We start from the raw sequence: 20,159 nt of genomic DNA on the forward strand, positions 1-20,159 counted from the left end.
ATGTGTCATCAGTAAATTGCATTTTGACAATGATGCAAATACAATAGAGGTGAGACTTCAGAGTGCAGAAGTGGTGTCATCATTGTTGATGAATTCAAGCTAACCGAAGTTAAAAGAAAGAAAGAAATGAGAGTTTGATCTGCCTTAATCATGAGCTTACAAGCCAGCAGAAGCACAAGCATCAGTTCACATTGTATCCCATTGACAAAATCACAAAACAGATGTTCGCCTATCATGCAGTTAAAGCACTCTATTGAATTCGGCACATATTCTGACAGAATGCCGAGTTCACACAGGTGAACTCATTGTCGCCACCTAAACAGACAAGACACTTATTGGAAGCAGAATACCCAGACTTCCTCATGTTAGTCTTGTACACAAGTCAATTAAATGTAGGAGACCTCTGAACTGAGATAAAGTGCAACGTTCGAGAGCAGTTTATGTGACTCCTAAAGCAACGCCTGTGCTCGGGCTTAGATAAAGCCATTTTTTATGACTGTTAGGCAGAATATGTGTTTGGACTGGGCACCAGGTTCACTGACATCCACTTCCTCTGACATGACTTTGTTCACCCAATATAAACATGACTGCTTACATAAACTGTGTGGATTCAACAAGGAATATGTCTGTTTGTGCTTTAATTTCATTTGGACACACGTAATGTGTATGCAATCAGGTTTTTCATCTTGTATAACAACTTTTGGCTTGAAACGTGGGCGCACTGGAAGGGAAATCCCTTGCACGGTGGTGTCCAAAAGGTGGCAGTGTTGAGTTTTATAATGGTGTGCAGTGGTGTGACGAACCCCTTCAATCTAATTCTTTTTTTTTTCATTTTTTATTTTCAAGTTACCGTTCAGTAGCGTCTTTCTGTACCATGTGTGATTTATATGCCGGCAGTATGGTCGAAATAAATAGAAGAGACACATGAGTGTGTGTATCATGAATGAGCTGCACCGTTGAAAATATATAAGATTAATATGTTGCTTTAAAACATTATAAATCCTATCAAATAACGAATAATGCGTGCTCAAGAGGAACACTGATAAACGACAAATAGTTGTGTAGTGTAGTTACAACTATTTACCGATCCATCAATCTATTCTTTAGTATGTTTTAAATAAAAACCCAATCAACTGACAGGTGAATGAATTCATTTGCATTCGTGGTTTATAACAATAAGTCAAACTGCAAAAAAATAAATAATAAATAGATCCGAATAGGTTCCACAGTAGATGTGTCTCAGCTGACAGTCAGCTGGTGGCTTTTGACAGTTGAAAAAAGTTTTGTTCTGCAGGCTACTAATATGTTAATTAGCTGTGTGAGTGTGCGACCCTATTGGCTCTTCGTCCGAGTCAATTTCCCATTTCCAGCCTGACGTCAGGGCGGCAACAATGCTCTTAAACTCATCTGCTGTGTGATCCCACTAAAAAATCGCCCCACCAGTCAGCGGCTTCTAACGTGGAGAGGCTGCCCACTGACTCTCGGCTTCTCTCCCTGCTCCTCCGCCTTGCGTAATGTATTCACGAAGAGGCGCAAAGTGTTAAATGTTTGAAACACAAAAGCGCCGGATTTCACATGCTGAAAAAGGACTCCGCTACTCGTGCGCGCGGCACTGGTGTGTCTGTGCAATAGACTGCAAAGAAAAACTCCTTGCACACGCCTGCTGGTCCGCGGCTGCAAAAGGGACGCTGAAAACCTCTTTTTTTTTTTTTTTTTTTCCTTTTTTCCCCCACTCAAGTTTTCAAGACTTTAAAAAATCAAACTGGCTCACGTTCTTCCCAACCAGCCCAGTTTGACAGCTGCTCTTCAGCCCGCTTGGAGGACTGTCAGCAGCAAGAGGATGGCATCAGAGCTGGCAATGAGCAACTCCGACCTGCCCACCAGTCCCCTGGCCATGGAATATGTTAATGACTTCGATCTGATGAAGTTTGAAGTGAAAAAGGAGCCGGTGGAGCCCGATCGCAACATCAGCCAGTGCAGTCGCCTTATCGCCGGGGGATCCTTGTCTTCCACCCCGATGAGCACGCCTTGCAGCTCGGTGCCCCCTTCCCCAAGCTTCTCGGCGCCCAGTCCGGGCTCGGGGAGCGAGCAGAAGACACACATAGAGGATTTCTACTGGATGTCCGGTTACCAACAGCAGTTGAATCCAGAGGCGCTGGGCTTCAGCCCCGAAGACGCGGTCGAGGCGCTGATCAACAGCAGTCATCAGCTCCAATCCTTCGATGGCTATGCCAGGGGCCAGCAGTTCGCTGGCGCAGCCGGAGCGGGAGGCGCCATGGCCGGGGAGGAGATGGGCTCCGCCGCCGCGGTGGTGTCGGCAGTCATCGCTGCGGCGGCCGCTCAGAACGGAGGGCAGCACCACCACCACCACCACCACCACCACAGCAACGGCCACCACCAGGCGCCCGGCGTCCAGTCCAACGGGACGTCAGGGTCCAACCACCCACACATGCGCCTGGATGAGCGCTTTTCGGACGACCAGCTGGTCAGCATGTCCGTGCGGGAACTCAACCGGCAGCTACGGGGGGTCAGCAAGGAAGAAGTGATCAGATTGAAACAGAAGAGGAGGACCCTAAAGAACAGAGGCTACGCGCAATCCTGTCGCTTCAAGCGGGTCCAGCAGCGGCACGTCCTGGAGGGGGAGAAGACGCAACTCCTGCAGCAGGTCGAGCACCTCAAGCAAGAGATCTCCAGGCTGGTCCGGGAGAGGGACGCGTACAAAGAAAAGTATGAGAAGCTCATCAGCAACGGCTTCAGAGAAAATGGATCCAGCAGTGACAACAACCCTTCGTCCCCGGAGTTTTTCATGTGAGTGTCGACAATATCGCGAAAAAAAAAAGAAAATCAAACCCAATATCAGTTACGCTCAGCGCTTAAAAGTTTTCAATATGAAACTTTGTTCCCCTTAAAAGAATTTGGCACAGAGCCCAAATAGACGAAGAAATAAATTGCCTTTTTTCTTCTTCTTTTTTTCATTTCATACATTTTTGAAAACTACAATTTCCTCAAGTCTGACTGCTTTAGATCCTACAGGGCTTTTTTCTTCTTCTTTTTTTTATTTTCGAGGGGCACACATTTAGAGAACTTCCATAAAAAAATGTTCATGCTCATGCTCATTATATTACGCATACCCTGTTTGTCAAGATTTTTCAACGCTGTTCATTTGCAGTGTTTGATTTTTTTAAAAGTTGATCCGACTTCATGCCGCAGTATACGAAGTGTGCTGCATGCAGGCACTTCCAGTATACGCCTTCAAAGTTCATCAACTTGCCATTTTTTAAAAATTTTTTTATTTTACTTTTGATTCAGTGTACAGATTCCTGTCAAAACTGCATCCACCAACAATGTGTTTTTGAGTGTTTAAGAAAAAAAAAAAAAGAAACATTTTTTGTCTGCCAAACTTGGAGGATTGCGAGCCTGCTTTTTGACGCCACCTCATCTCATGCTTGTGATTATGTTGAGCAACGAAAGACTCTGTTCATTACAAACTATTCATTGTTTTTTTTTTTTTTAAGAGATGTGTTATTAAACTACCCTGCATGCTGGACATGTATGGTTTATTATTGGTTTTTTTGTTTTGTTTTGTTTTTTCTTTGCTTGAAGATGTCCCTCTGTGTCGGATGACTCCAGCATGGCATTCATACTTCATGTGTAGGCCTCCTCACTTTTTTGGGACAGCGACAAAAAAGTGACAGGACTTTCCACCCCCACCCCCACCCCCCAACCACCGCCTGTAATCTATACGAGTGCATTTCAGCTGTGTTGAAGTGCTCCAACCATCGGCTGTCATTAGGCTGCACTGAGTGCGCTCTGCGCGCCTCATCCAAGTGTGTCGGCGGGGATCCTGACGCAAAAAGGAAAGACTTCACTATTGAGGAAATCCTACGACTTTAGTCTGTTGCTTGAAAACCGATATTGTTATTTAAATATATTCCACTCTGCATTTGTCAAACTTTTGGGGAATAATTTTTAAAGCGTAATTTAAGTACAAAGTTTTATAAGTTGCAAAAGGAAAAAAAAGAGATAACGTGCTACAGGTTGGAGTACATTACCAGGAGAATGGGAAAAAAAAGAACCTGCTGCACAAACGTATTTTTAACATTGATTTATTGGAATTGGCTCGGCTCCAGTTTATACAGTGAGCAGGATTGCGCAGTGCATAAACGGCGATTTTTCCAGCTTGTGCTTTAAAACAATTGGAAATGCTCCGCCACACCTTTTATTACTGTATTCGAGAAAGAAAAGGATTGTGGAAGTCGAGCAATCGCCAAGTATTTTGCCATGTTTCCTAAGCGAGCTGACATGCGTTGAACTGAAATGCACTAAAAAAAAAACGTGATGTGGAAGTTAAGGAAAAGTTAATATTACGATAAGTCTGGCACGACTTATTCGTAACATTTGAGGGTTTTATTATTAATTCAGGACAGACTGTTGATTTGTCTCAAATGAAGTCAATATCTGCAAAGCAATAACTAATTATTAAAATGATGATGTCTGGACATTGTTAGAGGGTCAGGGGGGCCACCCTGCATGTACAAAACGGAGTACGGCCAAGAATTCTGAGACTATGTTAATTAATCTTTTTATCTTATATATAGTATATATATATATATTTTGCTGTGCAAAATGATTTCACTCACTAACCATATGTGATGTTCATATGTGCTCGTTTTTTTTTCTTTTCATACGATTAAATGATATGCAATAAATGTATGTAAATGTCTTCAAAACGTTTCTCACTTTTTCTTTTGATGTGTCCGGGATTTTGTTGTTTTTATTACTTTATGGGAAAAGTACAGTAGCAGAGCTCAAAACAGAACATGAAGGTAATTTACTGCACTACAGTCAAGCACAGGTTATTGTTATAATGCATTAATGCACAAATTAGAGACATGATTTTAAAAGCAGTATAACGGAACCTAATTAGAGGAAATTTCAGGCTGACACTCATTTTGAAGCAGATGCTCTGCATGCAAAATATTGCACACATTGTTACAGATAAGTCAAAGGAAGCACAAAGAAGATTGAGAAACACTGGCTTGGATTGGAATACGTTTTTTGTTTGTTCGAAAACTTAATTTCAATGAGACAACATTGTTTTTTCTACTTGAGCCTGAAACCGTGAATTCCAAATTCTTCTCAAAGTGTATGTGCAAATTGTGCACTCATATCATTCATTTCACATCTCGTCAATTCGTTGCTCTTATGCCAAATTAATATTCTTAAGAAAACATTATCTTTGCATTTTGAAATTACTGCATTTGACTTCATGACTTGCATCCTCATGCGTGTTTATAGGAGTGCGGTAATGTTTTATATATGACCATTACACCCGGTTAATTTTATTGTAAATTGTGACCTTTGATGAATGAATATCCGTGAGTCCTTTTCTCTCTGTCTATGTGTGCGTGTGCTTCTGTGTCCTCGTGTGTGGAAGGATGTGTCATGTCCTTGAATGACAGTAATGATGACATCCCCGGCGTGATCTTCTTGTAGCAATGCATATGCACTCTTAATTTGGCCTTTTTTAAATACTCTTATTTCCCACTCTTTAAGTCTGGTGTGCCCACTGTTTGTGTCTTTCAAACAATACGTGCTGAGTGTCTTCGCATGTCATCATTTAGCTCTTCCCGATTTCAGCCAGCGTTATCCCGGTTGCCAGAGGGTCTGGATGTTGGCCTGAAGCAGATACGCTGAGGGAGAGGGAATGCAGTGAGGGCACAGCCCTGTCAGACATGTGAGGGGGCGCTGGAGAAGGTGCCAATTTAACTCAGCCACTGCGGTGAGCACTGGAGGCTCTGGCTGCTTTACCCAATCTTGCATTTAGGCTGGTGTGTGTGGACATCTTGTGCCGACTTATTTTAACTTAACTTTGCACTGCACTGGTGCATTCAACATTTTTTTCCTGAAACACCAGAAAGAAAAAGAAAGTTCTTTGTAAGTTCTGGAACAAGAAACAGCCATGTGGGAATCTTATTTCACTCTTCCTGAACAATTTGTTTGTTGAAACAGGAAGATACATGTGCCAACATACACTTTGAAGAAACACTGAAGTTTCTGAGGATGGATTCACTCCGAATCTGTCAGCTTTTTGCAACTTAGCCGCAATTTGTGCATGTAAGAGTATGTGAAAAGGACATACACAAAGAACATCTTTCAGAGGAATTAACCACACTGGTCCTGTTAACAAGACACTGAGTGATCAGCTGGTATTACACAATCCATAGAAGAATCTCAAGTCAGACATTTTATATAAAATAATATGTTCACTGACCAGCATTGATGGTGAGAGAAAGAAAGAGAGAAAAAAGACAGACAGACAGACAGACAGACAGACAGACAGACAGACAGACAGACAGACAGACAGACAGACAGACAGACAGACAGACAGACAGACAGACAGACAGACAGACAGACAGACAGAAAGAAAGAAAGAAAGAAAGAAAGAAAGAAAGAAAGAAAGAAAGAAAAGTTTGAACAACTTGTGTCCCATCTGAGGTGCGCTGCTGCTGTGGAGGCTGATTTGCTGAGACTGAAGGGAGATACTGAGACAATAGTCGAGCTTGGGCTGAATTAAATGATTTTGCTGATGATTAATAGTGGTGTGGGCCACTGGCTCCTGCGATGTAGAGATGATAAATCGTGAGTGCAGCTCCGTGCAGCTGTGCCAGTGTTGGGTCTTTGCATGCACACACCATGCAATTTACAGCCAAGCCACTCTCATTCTTCCTCAATTTATCTAATTACATCTATTTGATCTGAAAAGCAGTGCTGCTATATTTTGATATTTCATATTAACCACAACTCAGCACTGAATGGCTTCTGGGAAAGAAACCATTGCCTTCTCCACCCCATGTTTCAGTAGTTGCCATTTCAAAGAGAAAATTAATTTCTTCTTTCGTAAGAAGTCCTTCATTGCCTCTCTGAAGACTAGGCATTTGTGTGGTGGACTTTTTGATGTGTTTTGAGTTGTATGTAAAACACGAACATTTGGTTTCTCTGTGTGGCTGCCTTACATCGCCTCCTAAGCTTGTTTATTTTGCCAGTTTCCTCATCGAAAGAGATCAGTTAGACGTATAATGTCAAGCAGTAAAACTGAAAACACACTCACCGCACAGACACTCAAACTGAAAACACACTCATCAGTGCACAAACACAGAGTAGACAGGCGAACAATGAGTGGCCCAGCTTGGATTCACCACAGCAGTATATTTCCCAGCATGATATCCATTGTGTTTTTCTCTCTTTTTTTGTACGTTTTTTTTTTTATGAAACTGAAATGCTGGACTCTCGAAGCTAAGTCACATTTTCACTGCAGATATTTTTTATTAACAAAAAAGTGTTTCCTATGTGTGTGGCACCAGTGCAAAAGGGTTATGCAAGTGATAAAACAATTGATTTTCTAATGATGCACTCAAGTGGAAAGTCTGAGCTATGTGGGTTGACAGCGTAAGATGTAGCACAATGTTCGCTGAAAAAGCAAGTATGTCACTTGAACCGAAAACAACAGTCAGTTTGGACGCTGGATTATTTCCGACCTCACCTGGCGCCAGGGTAGGAACTGTAGAAGATCTTAACGCTACTGTTCTTGTTAGCAGCCTGTGCGCAAGGTCGACTGATACCTGTGAAGATTCAAAGTGAGGGCGGAATGTGTGTAGTGTAAATTGTGTGATTCCACGTCCGTGCATGCTTTCTTAACTCTTTTGTTGTCTTTTGGGGAAGAGGATGAGCAGAGGTCAGAAGTTGCAGCGCACGAAGGATGCACTCAAAGTAATTAGAGTAATCCCTGCCCCGGGGAACCCGTGCTCATTTCCTCTGCCTGAACTCACTGAATGAGATGTACTATTACATCCGACATGGCACAACGCACAGTAAAACTCAAAACAAGTCACTGCCATTTTTGAAAAAAAAAGCAATTTCCTGCATTTCACTGCTATCTTGGAAAGTCACACTCCCGTCACATGTGCAGCAGTGCTAGCCTATTGCAATGGATTTTTTATTTTTTTTGAACACGCAGTTCTTGTTTTCTTAACTGTGTAAAAACAGCATGAATAACTCAATCTCAGTGTAGTTTGACTCAAGTGGTGTTAAGTAATAAATTCAAAAAGGTGTTTATATGCAGCATAAAAACGCATAGATAAAGTGAAGTTCCATGTCGCCAGGAAGTATGCTTTTTTACTCCATGATCCTGAACAGAAAAGGAAAAACAATATACTAAAATAAAAAAATCAGGAAAGTAAGACTGCTTGTGTCATTTATATGGAGGTATTATTGGTGAAAAAGGTCTGAGCACTTGTAAAAATGGAATTTGCAGTTGTGTACCATGAACTTGTAGTTGTGTACCGTGAGCTGTGTACCGGTCTCCTGATTGGCTGTGAAATATGTCAATCTCAGATAGACATCGCCTTTTTTCTCCATTGCCTAAACACCCAGGTAGTTTTTCACCAGATATCTCAGCTGAGCGCTGTGATGCTTGATTTGTAGTTGAAGGAAAGATAATTGTGACTCGTGAGGAAGATTCTCACTGATATAGGTGCACAAATATATTTTTCACCAAATTTACTGTAAACAATCGTAGGAAAAATGTGAGCTTGTAAGTTTTTTTAATCTGTGACTTGTGAAAAACAATTTCTGCCCCTGTAATTACGTTTTTTGAATGTGTAATAGTGTGTTGTAAATAATTCTACAGTACACAACTACACATTTCAAACTACAAAGCGCTCAAACATTTTTCACCAATTTTACCTCCATACATTTACACGAAGGCATCTGTAAAAAGAGTGTTGCCCAATAATGTTCATGGCATCTTCAATGAATAGGAATCTTTATTTCCACACCCACATTGTTCAGGCATTGCATTGTGGGTGTTGCAGGAACACTAACAAAGCAGCAAGTATTACTGAGGTAGAATTCACTGTGTCGCCCCCTTTTTAAACATCCACTCAACTGATGTTAGAAATGTAAAACTGTAATTTTCAGATTTAATTTTACACTTGAAGTGGAAAGAAAAAAATATTAAAGTATTATTAGAAGCCGAACCAGTTAACAGATTTCCACTTGTTTTTTTTTGTTTGTTTATTTTTGCTTAAAATGTTGATTTAGGTTTACCACATGACTGCCTTCTAAAAATGTAGTAATTTGAATAACTGGAGGTTGAAATATGTTAAAAAAGTATCTCAATTGCACAATCGTTTTCAGATTCATGCATGTAATGCAGGAGGATGAGAAGATGCTCGGTATCTGAGGAGAGGAGGCAGGGGATGGGGTGATGTGGAGCAGAGGATCCGCTGTGACGATCTCTGATGGGAGCAGCCGAAAGACGGAACAGATTTGAAAACATGCTGGAATTCACAATGGATTGCTTTTTAATGGTTATATTCCATAAATCAAAATACTTAAATAACCTCAGATGATGCAGTAATTTTAGTTGAGTTACACTGCAGCATGTGTAGCGAGTTCCCATTAACAGCAGTCGGATGTTTCATCAGTATGCCTACGTTCAGGGCAGACACATCAACAAACATGATCATTTCCTCTGACTTCACATATGTGAAATATATGGTCTCCTGCAGAATTAAATGGCAGTGAGGGATCACTTGAAAATCTGACTCTATCAGAGAAGTTTTTGCCTTTCTTTATGTTTCTTTCTTAGTGGCAAAAGAGGGTTTCAAACAGACATTAAGCGGATACATGTGGTGTCATTAGAGAGTTGTCCTTGAAAGACTGGCTGCAGGTTATGTTGGTAATGAGGTGGTAGGGACTTGCTGGGGTAATTTTATATGTCTGTAAATGGACTCAAACCAAGAGCTTGTGAATTGAATAAATGCAATGCCATCTCTCAGCAGTGCAGCTGTGCCGTTGCAGAAGGTGGCAAGAAGAGAGAAGGAAAAAAAACCCAACAATATACATCAAAAATAAGCCTAAAACACTGTTGATTCAGTGTGGCTTGGGAGATATTTGAATGATATACATTTTTTTTTAATTGCTTTCTGGTTTGTGACGTTTTATAAAACACAGATGGTCAACACACCTTTGAAACTTCTCAGATGGAGATTTCTGTTGATGACACTAAATGAGCTGGCTACCCTGTGAGACACCAAACACACAGGTGATTTTTCTGTTCACCCAGTAAGTATAACAATGACTTTTTCATATTTAAGCAAATTTGGCATCGCTATCAGCCAAAACTAATTTATTTGTTTACAATAGCCAATTAGATGCTCACAAGTGGCTTGAATATCTCGATAAAATTCAGTTTCTTGCAAACTATGAGAGTATTCAAGTTCAGTGTGTGTGTGTGCGTGTGTGTGTGTGATTTCTTTCTTTTGCACCTGGAGTGTACTCAGCTTTGTAACGTTTGAGGGGAGAATGGTTAGAATAACCAGAGATGCAATATAGTTATTTGAAACAGGTGGCTTGCACCACCACATTATACCAATTAGCACAGTTCAGCATATTAACAATCTTTTTTTTTTTCAATTATCCCCAAAACCTATCATATAACTGAACAGTTTAATCAAGGGTGGATGTGTACTTTGTAGAATTTAATTACACAGTATTTATTTGGAAATCCATTGATTTAAAATGTTCTTCTGTGAAAGATTTCATTTTCCTCACAGCATTTAAAAGGACCTCAAGAGCTAAGCGTGAAACTAAAGTTGTCACTTGTGTAACTATGATGCTGTGTTGACCCTCATTGCACTACATGCCGTACTTATGTGTGTATTATCAAGGGTGTTTGTGAAAGTTTCAGTCATGATGTGGTAGCAGATGTTATTCTCCTAAACAATTTAGCTATCTTCCCAATAAATTACTTTGCTTTTAGACCAACTAATTGTGTTGTTTTATGAATTGAGCAGGAACAAAGGCCTTTACGTACCACAATTTTACCTTTTCTATGTGATGGCCAAGATGACTTACATCATTTAGTTTTTCCTCCTGTGGTTACATTTGTTTTGATGCATGGGTTCTGCCAGTAGAATCTATTTGCATGCAAATTTTTACATTTCCCTCCGCATCAAATGCTTACTATGATACATGTACTGCATTTCAGCAGACAGACAAGTGTGTGGGAGTCTCACTCAGATTGGGTCGACTTGTTTCTATGTGATTGTGTGCATTGTGTGTGAGAATGTGTCCGACAGCGTGGAGGAGTGACACAAACAGAAGAGACGGAGGATTCAGACATGGTGACGGCACGCATGTTCGTTTACTCATTCTGATACATTTTGTGCAATCTTCTCTGCTTCTTTAGGTCATCAAGAAAATTCCTCCATCTGTGATTTCAAGCCCCAGTCCTCTGTGCTCTTGGATCCTTGAGGTAATTTCTCTTATATATTTATGTCGTATATTTTTGCTATTTCAGTCATGATAAGTGTACAGCCTATTGGTCCCTTCATTAATTAAATACAGACATGATGCATTGCTATCAAACATACAGTAATTAAGATGCTTTTGTATACGTCATGCTTTTTAATCAAGCAGACAATATAATCCATACCGACCAATCACTATTATTAGACTCATCGCATATTAATTAGAAAGAGGATAAAGTAACCGCATATTGTATTAAGTGTTTTAAAGCATATTGCAGTCCTCCATAATGGATGCATAATGTACCATAGTTAGTAATTCCATTTCATACGTTAAAGAGCTGACACCTTCGTAATGCTGACAGCATCTCCGTCCACTGCATCGCCGCCTACCTCCCCACTTCTATAAATTTTCAATGCATTGGATGCATTTTACTGATCTCTTTTATATCCATGGAGGGAAACTTCTCTTCCTCTCTAATGCCACACACATCCATGCTCAACGGCACAAGCAGCATATTACAGCCACGCTTTCAAATCCTAATGGCGTGTTCAGAGTTTTGTTCTTTGTCTTGGACAATATGAAAGACAGAATAAAGTTTTCAGACTTCAAATCAACTCGCAGACATGGAGAGGGAACCTCAGCAAGTGAATACCGCAAAGCACACTGCTTCCGTGCTGGTTTTCACTGATTGCACACGAGCAAACTCTGAGCACCTGCTTGGTCACGACACATGGAAATGTGAATAGGTTTTTAGTTTGTATTCAATATTTTCCATCATCGTGTGTCAGGTAGGTCTGTTTGTGTGTGTGTGTGTGTGTGTGTTATTGGCTTGATTGTGTCTAAGTGGGGCGTGGGATCAGTCGCTGGCCTTTCTCCAGATCTACTTAACTTCATGAGGGGCATCAGGACAAAAGCCATCACGGAAGACAAGGACAAATCATCTTTAGATGAAGTGTTTTAAGTGCTCTGATTCTCCTCCCACGTCATCACTGTGAATTAGGTGCCCTCTGCTCACTGCTAAGGGGTGTCAAATATAAACAATGCCAAGGGAACGGATGTTAAACGAATGAAAGTGGAAAACCATGAGGGTGTCTATCTTAGTCAGCCTCGTAAATCTCAGTTCCCTTGCCATGCTGCTGCGCCATACTGATGTTGCGCTCTGACAACCTGCCAGCTGATCTTCGAGAGGCTGCGTGCGGTGTGGTCTGGTCGATCCTGCTCTTAGCGGCTTCAATTGAGGCAGGCATTGCAGGCAGAGCCGCGTCTTTGTTTTATGCAAATCTATGCATATAAGAGGGTGTGGGTTGGGAGGGGTAGGTGGGGTGATGAGCAGTCTGGCCACGTAGCTCCAGGAGGACAAGCTGAGTGATGGAGACGGAGAGCAGGTCTTTGTGTCCTTGCCTGGGGAAAGTGTGTCCTGACTCCAGCCTGGACTGCCTGGGCACCACCAGGACAATGTGTCACTGCGCCTTTTCAAGCCACTAATCCACAAAAAAAAAAAAAAAATTCCAGACACAGATGTTTTTGCGGGAAGTGAAGTGTGCATGGAGATAAAGAGAGGTTAATGTTGGCATAAAATTGCCAGTATCTCACCTGCGACTGGTGAGTGTGCGTTAAAAAGGCAACCACATCTTGGGGGTTTGCCGTGCAAAAAGACACTGGAGCACGTAGATCAGCAGGGAGCTGAAGGACCCAGAATATGCTGACAAAGATAAAACGCCAGGTGTGTGTGTGTGTGTGTGCGTGTGTGTGTGTGAAAGAGGCCATGAGGAAGACAGTGGAGTGCAAATATAGATCAGGGAAAAGCATGCTTGTGTGTATTGGTCTGTGAGTCATTGTGTACGTGTTTGATCACGTGAGTGTACGGTGACAGGTAGGCGATGGCCAATAACCATGTGAGAAGTGTATGATGGGGTGGTTTGGGTGAAACTTGCTGAAGCAAAATCACCCACATATTGCATCAGTCATTTTCCCCTTGAAACAAGTGACTTCTGTTTCTTTAGTCGGTGTCATCCATCCGTACTGTGAATTATGTCCTCTAAATGTTTCCAAAATAGCTCTGTTTCCCCATCCTCTCTTGCTCACACTCTTCTCAGAGCCCAATGCTTATGGTAATGGCTGGTTGGAGGCTCTTCTATCACAGAGAGCTCTATTTCTGGGTGCCAGGATGTTGGTCTCAGTCGTTGAGGGCAGATGAAATCGATCCAGATTGACCTGTCATGTGGAGGAGAAAATGAATGAGAAGGAGGAGGGGTGCAGGGGCCACGGATAGAAAGGGGGCAGTGCAGAAGTATAAAAACAACCTCCTAGTCCATATGGGTCAAAAGTCGGGGGATGATTTATTCAAGACTGGGTGTTATCCCTGCTTCTCCCCCCTCCTCTTTTCTGCTCCACCTGCCTCTCGGAAAGGAGTCAGAAACTGGAGACTGCTCGGGAGGAGCTGACTATATTTAGCTTGGGTGACCAAAGACACTGTGGTCTAACTTTAAAGTTAAAAATATGGACGCCCATTTACAGTGAGATGAGCACAGTTTATGTCATTACCAAACACGAAGCCCAAGTTTCTAAGCTTCTCCAGGGCTGAGGAGAGTGTGAAGCAGTTTGTAGTATTCACTTGACACTTGCTCTTTGGAGACTTCATGTACTTGTGGTTGTATCTACATTCAGTTAGTCATCGTGTATGGTTCTTACACCCAATTGAAGTCATATGTATAATTTTAGAGATTAAACCTTCAGAAGAAACTAACATATTTTCCAAAATTGTGAAAATAATACTATCTGAGTAAAGAGAGTTGGAAACAAACAGAGCAAGAAAGCAAGAAAAAAGTTAGATTTATGGCTCCATTTGACTGTGAAGTGCTACTAGATTTAGCCCAGTGTGTTTGGGCAGAGCTCCACTTTGCTAATTATTTTCCCGTGGCAGAGTTCTCAGCATGGCGCTCCTTCCTTGCTCTGAGAAGAGAGGCTCAGTGGTAAGTGCTTAGTCAGCCTTACTCCGGGTGTGAGATACTGTTCGGTCTCTGGCGAACTGCAGGGGAGGCGGAGCAGCATGGGACCGAAGCCATCACAAGGTGAAGTCTTTGAGGTGAGGGCAGGCCGATCATCACCCATTAGGGGTAAAAAAAAAAAAAAGAAGAAAAAAGAAAAGCTGATTCAAGTATGACGGTTTCGGGACAATGGGCAAGACTTTTGTATGTGATGAGGCAAAACAGAAACCATAATAAAATGCTCAAAGGCAATCATTGTAGGTTTGTTATGAATGACTGATTCTGTAGACTAGATACCATAGGCAAATACCTCAAGGAGCCTGTCATTGATGATGTAACTCTATGAAGCTATTAGTAAAAAGCAATTAGTACATTTGTGGACTTCAACATCTTAAATGCACCTCTACTATAAATGTGCAGTCGAGAGGAAACTGCCTGCATTTTGTTTCTCTTTTCCATCTCTATTAATAACCCAATGTCAAATCTTTCTATATCTACCCTTCTTTTTGGAGTGACATGCAGCTCAACCTCTTTTGTCTGCCCTGCTATCCTCCAAATGACTCTCCTCCCAAACAAACTTAGCTTCTTTCCCTCTCGTCTCTGTTCACAGCGTCACTCTCCCCCTTCCTCCCTCCCTCCGCCTCACACTGCACCTGCTTCTCTCCCACTCTCTGCTCCCTCTCCAAACGTCACTTTTCCCCTCCTCTCCTCCTCCACTTCTATTCTCCCCCTCGTTAGCTTGATGAATGGCTTCACTGCAGGGAAAGTGCTGATTTTCATCCCTCTGTCTGATTTCTGCTGGCTGTTATTAATTTCAAACACTCAGAGAAAAGCAAGTGAGTCAATAAATAAGGAAATGAACACACTTCATCCTGCCATACAGTGGCTCTCACAGTCATTCACTCGGTGTGCTTTTCTTCAGTGGAGGCCAAGTGTGCATTTACACTGATAGAGTTCAACTCCACTTCTGAATCACAACACGCGTCTGTATTTTCTATGGCCAGAATAAAACTTGTTCAGTCTTGCTGCAACATATCAAATGTTTCGAGAGGATTTTCAGCATCTTGCTTCGCTCAGACAAACAAGACCAGAGGGAGACAGAATGCTACAAAGCAAATAGCTCTGAAGAGACTCACAGTGTCCTTTCTCATCTTTCATATTTCACACGAGTGCACCATTTAAGAAATGTATACAGAGAATGACAATGGGAAGAGAGATAGAGGAGATGCAGGGAGAAAGATGGGCAATGAGAAGCAGCAGCCTTACAGAGTTATTGCTCCACATTAAACAATGCTGTCCACATGCTGTGGCTATGGCTGTACGTCGAAGTGTGCATTACTTACATTCCTGGCTTAATGCATTGTGCTTGCTTGTTAACATCAAAAACACAAACCACCTCTGAAAAGAAAGCACTTCTCACAATTTCTCGCTGTCAGACAGGAACACTACGGACCAAGTGTTGTTTTTGTGTGTTTTATATATTCAATTAAATCGTAAGAATATTTGATCGATCTGGGATTACTGTAATGCATGCACAGACACAGAAATTATAGCGCAAGATATAATCACACTGTTTACAAAGTGTTAATACAAACAGCCCAGTGGAGTATCCTATTAATACACGAGGCACATACACATGTTCTCAGCTATGTAGTCTGTGCTCTGCAGCCACAAGGCTTATGTTTCCCTCACCAATTAAAATAATATTTGGTATCAGATTAATAAACACACAGCCTTTCTTAGTTTGATGATGTATTCCCAACACCTTACTAATTCATTCATCTCAGCGTTGAATGAACATCCCACTGAATCAGTGTCCGTGTGCATGACAGGGCTTTCACAAGAGAAAATATTTGTACAAGACTGTCATGACTCCACTTATTCAACACTTCACACAAACAAAACCAACAAATGCAAATGGAAAGACTGCAGAAAGTAATAAGACTAATAACATAAGCAGAGTTTTATGTCCTTCCATCCATACATCCACCAGTCACATTACCAATTATATGCAATTTGAATCACAGAACCATACATGTCCAAATGTGAAATGGTCAAGCTCTTTGGACAACAGCAGAACAAAGCACACTCCTCACATCTCAACAGAAAAGGCTGAATTTGGAGAATCCCCATTGACTAATGTAGTGGCAAGAAGAAGTCTGTGTATGTTGGTTCTGAGACAGTCAGAGAAAGGTATGTTCCCATGTCTCATATAGACAAAAGATGTTGCTCTATGTTAGTTTGATAGGGGGCAATTGATTACCATGCAATACTTTAAAATATCCGCATTTTAAAAGCAGAGTAAAGCTGAGAAAATGGAACAAGTTAAAGGTTTGGTGGTTGACCAAAACCAAATATTGTACTTTAATTTTTTTCAGAGCTCGACAGCTTCAACAAAAAAAATATATTTCAGACTCTCTACTGTATAGACATAATGTATTGGATGTGAGACCAAATAATTACAGGAATTCAAGATTAAAACCAAGGGGTGCAAATAAATGATATTTACAATGGTGCAGTTAAAATATATTTTTGCGTTTGTGACTTTCCAAATGACATGTTTTATTATAATACATTATGAGCTATACATATACAAGACAATCTGTTATGAAGTGCCAAAATCACATATACTGACAATCAAATCTAAAAAAATAAATAAAATTACAACAACCAAAAAACAATAACTTTAAAATGGATATATTTCTCTCTTTCTATATGTATAACATCTGAATATTATCTAGCACCACTCTCTTAAAAAATAATGTATCAACAGATATGACTTACTCGATATAAAAGGCATGTGTATAATATTGGACATGCTGTCACTTGTAGTAGTTTCAGGTACATATGATCAAATATTATACCGCCTTTTATACGTTTTTCCCCATTTTCATTTTATGTAAAACACAGTCATCAGACACACCGGCTGTGACTAAGACATTATTTCTAAGGTAATAAGCCAAAAACTGTTTTGTGCTTCAGTGAAAAACAAGTGTCATACATTGTCATCATTTACGCAATTTCCTGAAGCCCTACACAAGTAGCACCCATCTCAATGTTCAGAATAATTTTTTTTAATTATGCTTTCTTGGTCATCAATTCTGTCATCAAGTTATTATTTGAAAAGAAACAGGTTGAAATGAAGAAACCTGTGACTTATCCGGTAAAGTTTTCTTCAAACGTTGTAAGGCATTGTGTCCTGTTGATGATAAAAATTCAAATACAAAGGTGATACACAATTTGCATAGCTTCAAATATCTCATTGAGTTCCTGTCATTCCTGGTTTTAAAGATTAATAAGTGAGACAATCTGAGAAGGCGAGGCGAGCAGAGGCTGTATTAGTGGTAGCTGCAGGGGCAGTGGAGCCTGTATGTCTGCTTCATGGCTCCGTGAGTGTAGACATAACAATTGTGTTTACAAGGCTGAGTTGCTCTTACTGTTAAATTATTGGGGTGGGGGTGTGTTCAAGTAGGAGGAATGGAGGGAAAGGGGCGGGTGGGAGGGAGTAAATATTTGTCCCTCTCTCATAGTTCTGGTTAACCAGGCTGAGGAATGCTCTTTGCCTTTTATAATTACAGAGTTTGTGTAGCGTCGCCCTTGAAGAGTAGATGGCTTCAGAGACCAGCCAGGGGAAGGCTCTCTGCAGGCACAATGTTGTGGCACGATTCAGAGAGCGGCACGACTCTTAAAGAGGTTTAAGTTGCATGTTTTTGTTCATGGCGTGAGTAGGTGATGTCTATGAAGTGAAACACAACCATGCTGGACCAGACAGAGCAGTTAACCTTACACTGCTGTTGTCCAGTGTACAAGCTCCCATCAGAGGGGATATATATATATATATATATATATACATACATACAAATATATACACATATATATATATATACATATACACATACATATCTATACACATATATATATATATATCATGACATTTTATGAAGTCAGTGTAGTATTGTTCTCATTGAAGAATAGAACCTCCCAAATGTAAGTGAATCTGCCCCCTATGTGTATGCGCATCTGCCCCCTTAGTGAACATACGCAAGATCTTCACCTTCATCGTCTTTGTGATTTGGTTATTAAAGGAGAGTGATAAATTCACAGCTGATAGTGTCTGGTTGCAAGCAGCGGAGAACAGTTTCAGATTACATTATCGGAAGCAGCTGCATATTGACGCCGATACAAAAAAGAAAAAGGAAGAAGACACAAACAGAAAGAAAATACTATGGCATACTTCTCTCAGTACAAACTTGTGTCTGCTTGGATTACACAAATGACCCCTGACGAACCATAATAAAACACAAGCATCTCTGTGGACACGAGCCATGACCAAAGGAATGGCTGTCTTTACCTTCCAGTTTGACAGTCTGAGACTCTTTAGCTGTAACACATTACTAGTTTTCTGTTTTTGTGCTTAAATCATAAAAAAGACGGGGGGTGGGGGGGTGGGGAGGCAGTTTTCAATATGCAAACAGGTCAGCTACAATTGTTATTAGTGTGAAGGATGTGAAATGAGGTTGATGGAGAGGGACAAAGCTTTCTCTTCGTCCCTGTGGCTGAAGTGGAATAGTTGTACTGACGGGCAGTGACAGCTGAGGGAGCGAGGGAGAAGGAGGGGAGTTTCACACAAACTCCCCATGAAACAGAGAAGAGGAAAGAGGAAGTTGGGACGAACTGCCTTCTGTACTCTCTCTCAAGCGGTCTGTCGTTAAAGGTACAGATTTGTGTGTGAAGGAGATTGCTTTATTTTGATACACACACACACACACACACACACACACACACACACACACACACACACACACACACACACACACACACACACATGATGGGTAATATTTATTGCATGTATCCTTTTATTAACTCTCTCGTCCCTCCATTATCATAATGATTTAGCCAATACGTATTAATACAGGTCCGTTGGCCTGATCCCTGGGGTCAAAATTAAACATACGTCAAACACATGTGCCATATTAGAAGTAGATGCACACAGGACCAGCACACTGACTCTCATTTCCTTTTCTCGTCTCTTGATAGTATCCCTAATAGACCTCTCTCCCAGTGGCACACTGCTGTTGCAACATTCACCTACTATTGCTTTAATGAGATGTCTATGCTGTGTGTGTGTGTGTGTGTGTGTGTGTGTGTGTGTGTGTGTGTGTGTGTGTGTGTGTGTGTGTGTGTGTGTGTGTGTGTGTGTGTGTGTGTGTGTGTGTGTGTGTGTGTGTGTGTGTGTGTGTGTGTGTGTGTGTGTGTGTGTGTGTGTGTGTGTGTGTGTGTGCTATCGTGTCTGTGTGCGCCTGAGAAAGAAAGATGTTAGCGATCCTTGTGGCCCTGTTTATCTCCACCCTTGTGTTGGAGTAGAGGGAGGTCAGAGGCAGGGCTGCCTGTATCCATCTCCATTCCCACGGCTGCTGTCTCACAGGCACAGTGGTCACAGGAGGATGAAAAGACTATGGATTTTTTCTCCTCCTCCCTACACTCACCAGAGCAGGAAGATTAGACAGAAGATGAGCACAGCCTGGCCCATTCAAAGCAACGTTAAGCTCGACACTGGATGCAACTGACCCGAGCTCTCTGGTTCACAGAGCACACAAGTGCACACAAGATCGGGATTGCACACATACACTGCGCCTACAAGACCAACTAAGACAAGATTCCTTGTTTCTCTTTTCCGGTTCAGAGCTTGGTCATATGTTGCCTGGGTGTTAAACACTGACATTGCGACCTGTGTATTTTAGCAGATTTCAAGCACACGCAACCATGAAACACTGGCAAGAAGTCAGCCCTCACACTTAATTATCAGATGCCCCAGGTGGAGCTTGATAGTTGCGTGTGCATAAAAAGATATTTTGG

At 41.4% G+C, this 20,159-nt stretch overlaps 1 protein-coding gene across 1 annotated transcript in view; it reads left to right on the forward strand.

The window, feature by feature from the left end:
* Positions 1 to 1,578: 1,578 nt before the first annotated feature.
* The window catches only part of mafa (MAF bZIP transcription factor a), a 72,352-nt gene continuing 53,771 nt past the window's right edge, over positions 1,579 to 20,159 (forward strand). The window contains exons 1-2 of the mRNA XM_080498719.1: positions 1,579 to 2,808; positions 11,255 to 11,320. Coding sequence (XP_080354845.1) covers positions 1,841 to 2,808; positions 11,255 to 11,282 — 996 coding nt within the window. The 5' untranslated portion in view covers positions 1,579 to 1,840 and the 3' untranslated portion in view covers positions 11,283 to 11,320. The remainder of the gene's footprint in view (positions 2,809 to 11,254; positions 11,321 to 20,159) is intronic.

The sequence above is a fragment of the Blennius ocellaris genome (assembly GCF_963422515.1).
Source record: "Blennius ocellaris genome assembly, chromosome: 1".
NCBI lineage: Eukaryota > Metazoa > Chordata > Actinopteri > Blenniiformes > Blenniidae > Blennius > Blennius ocellaris.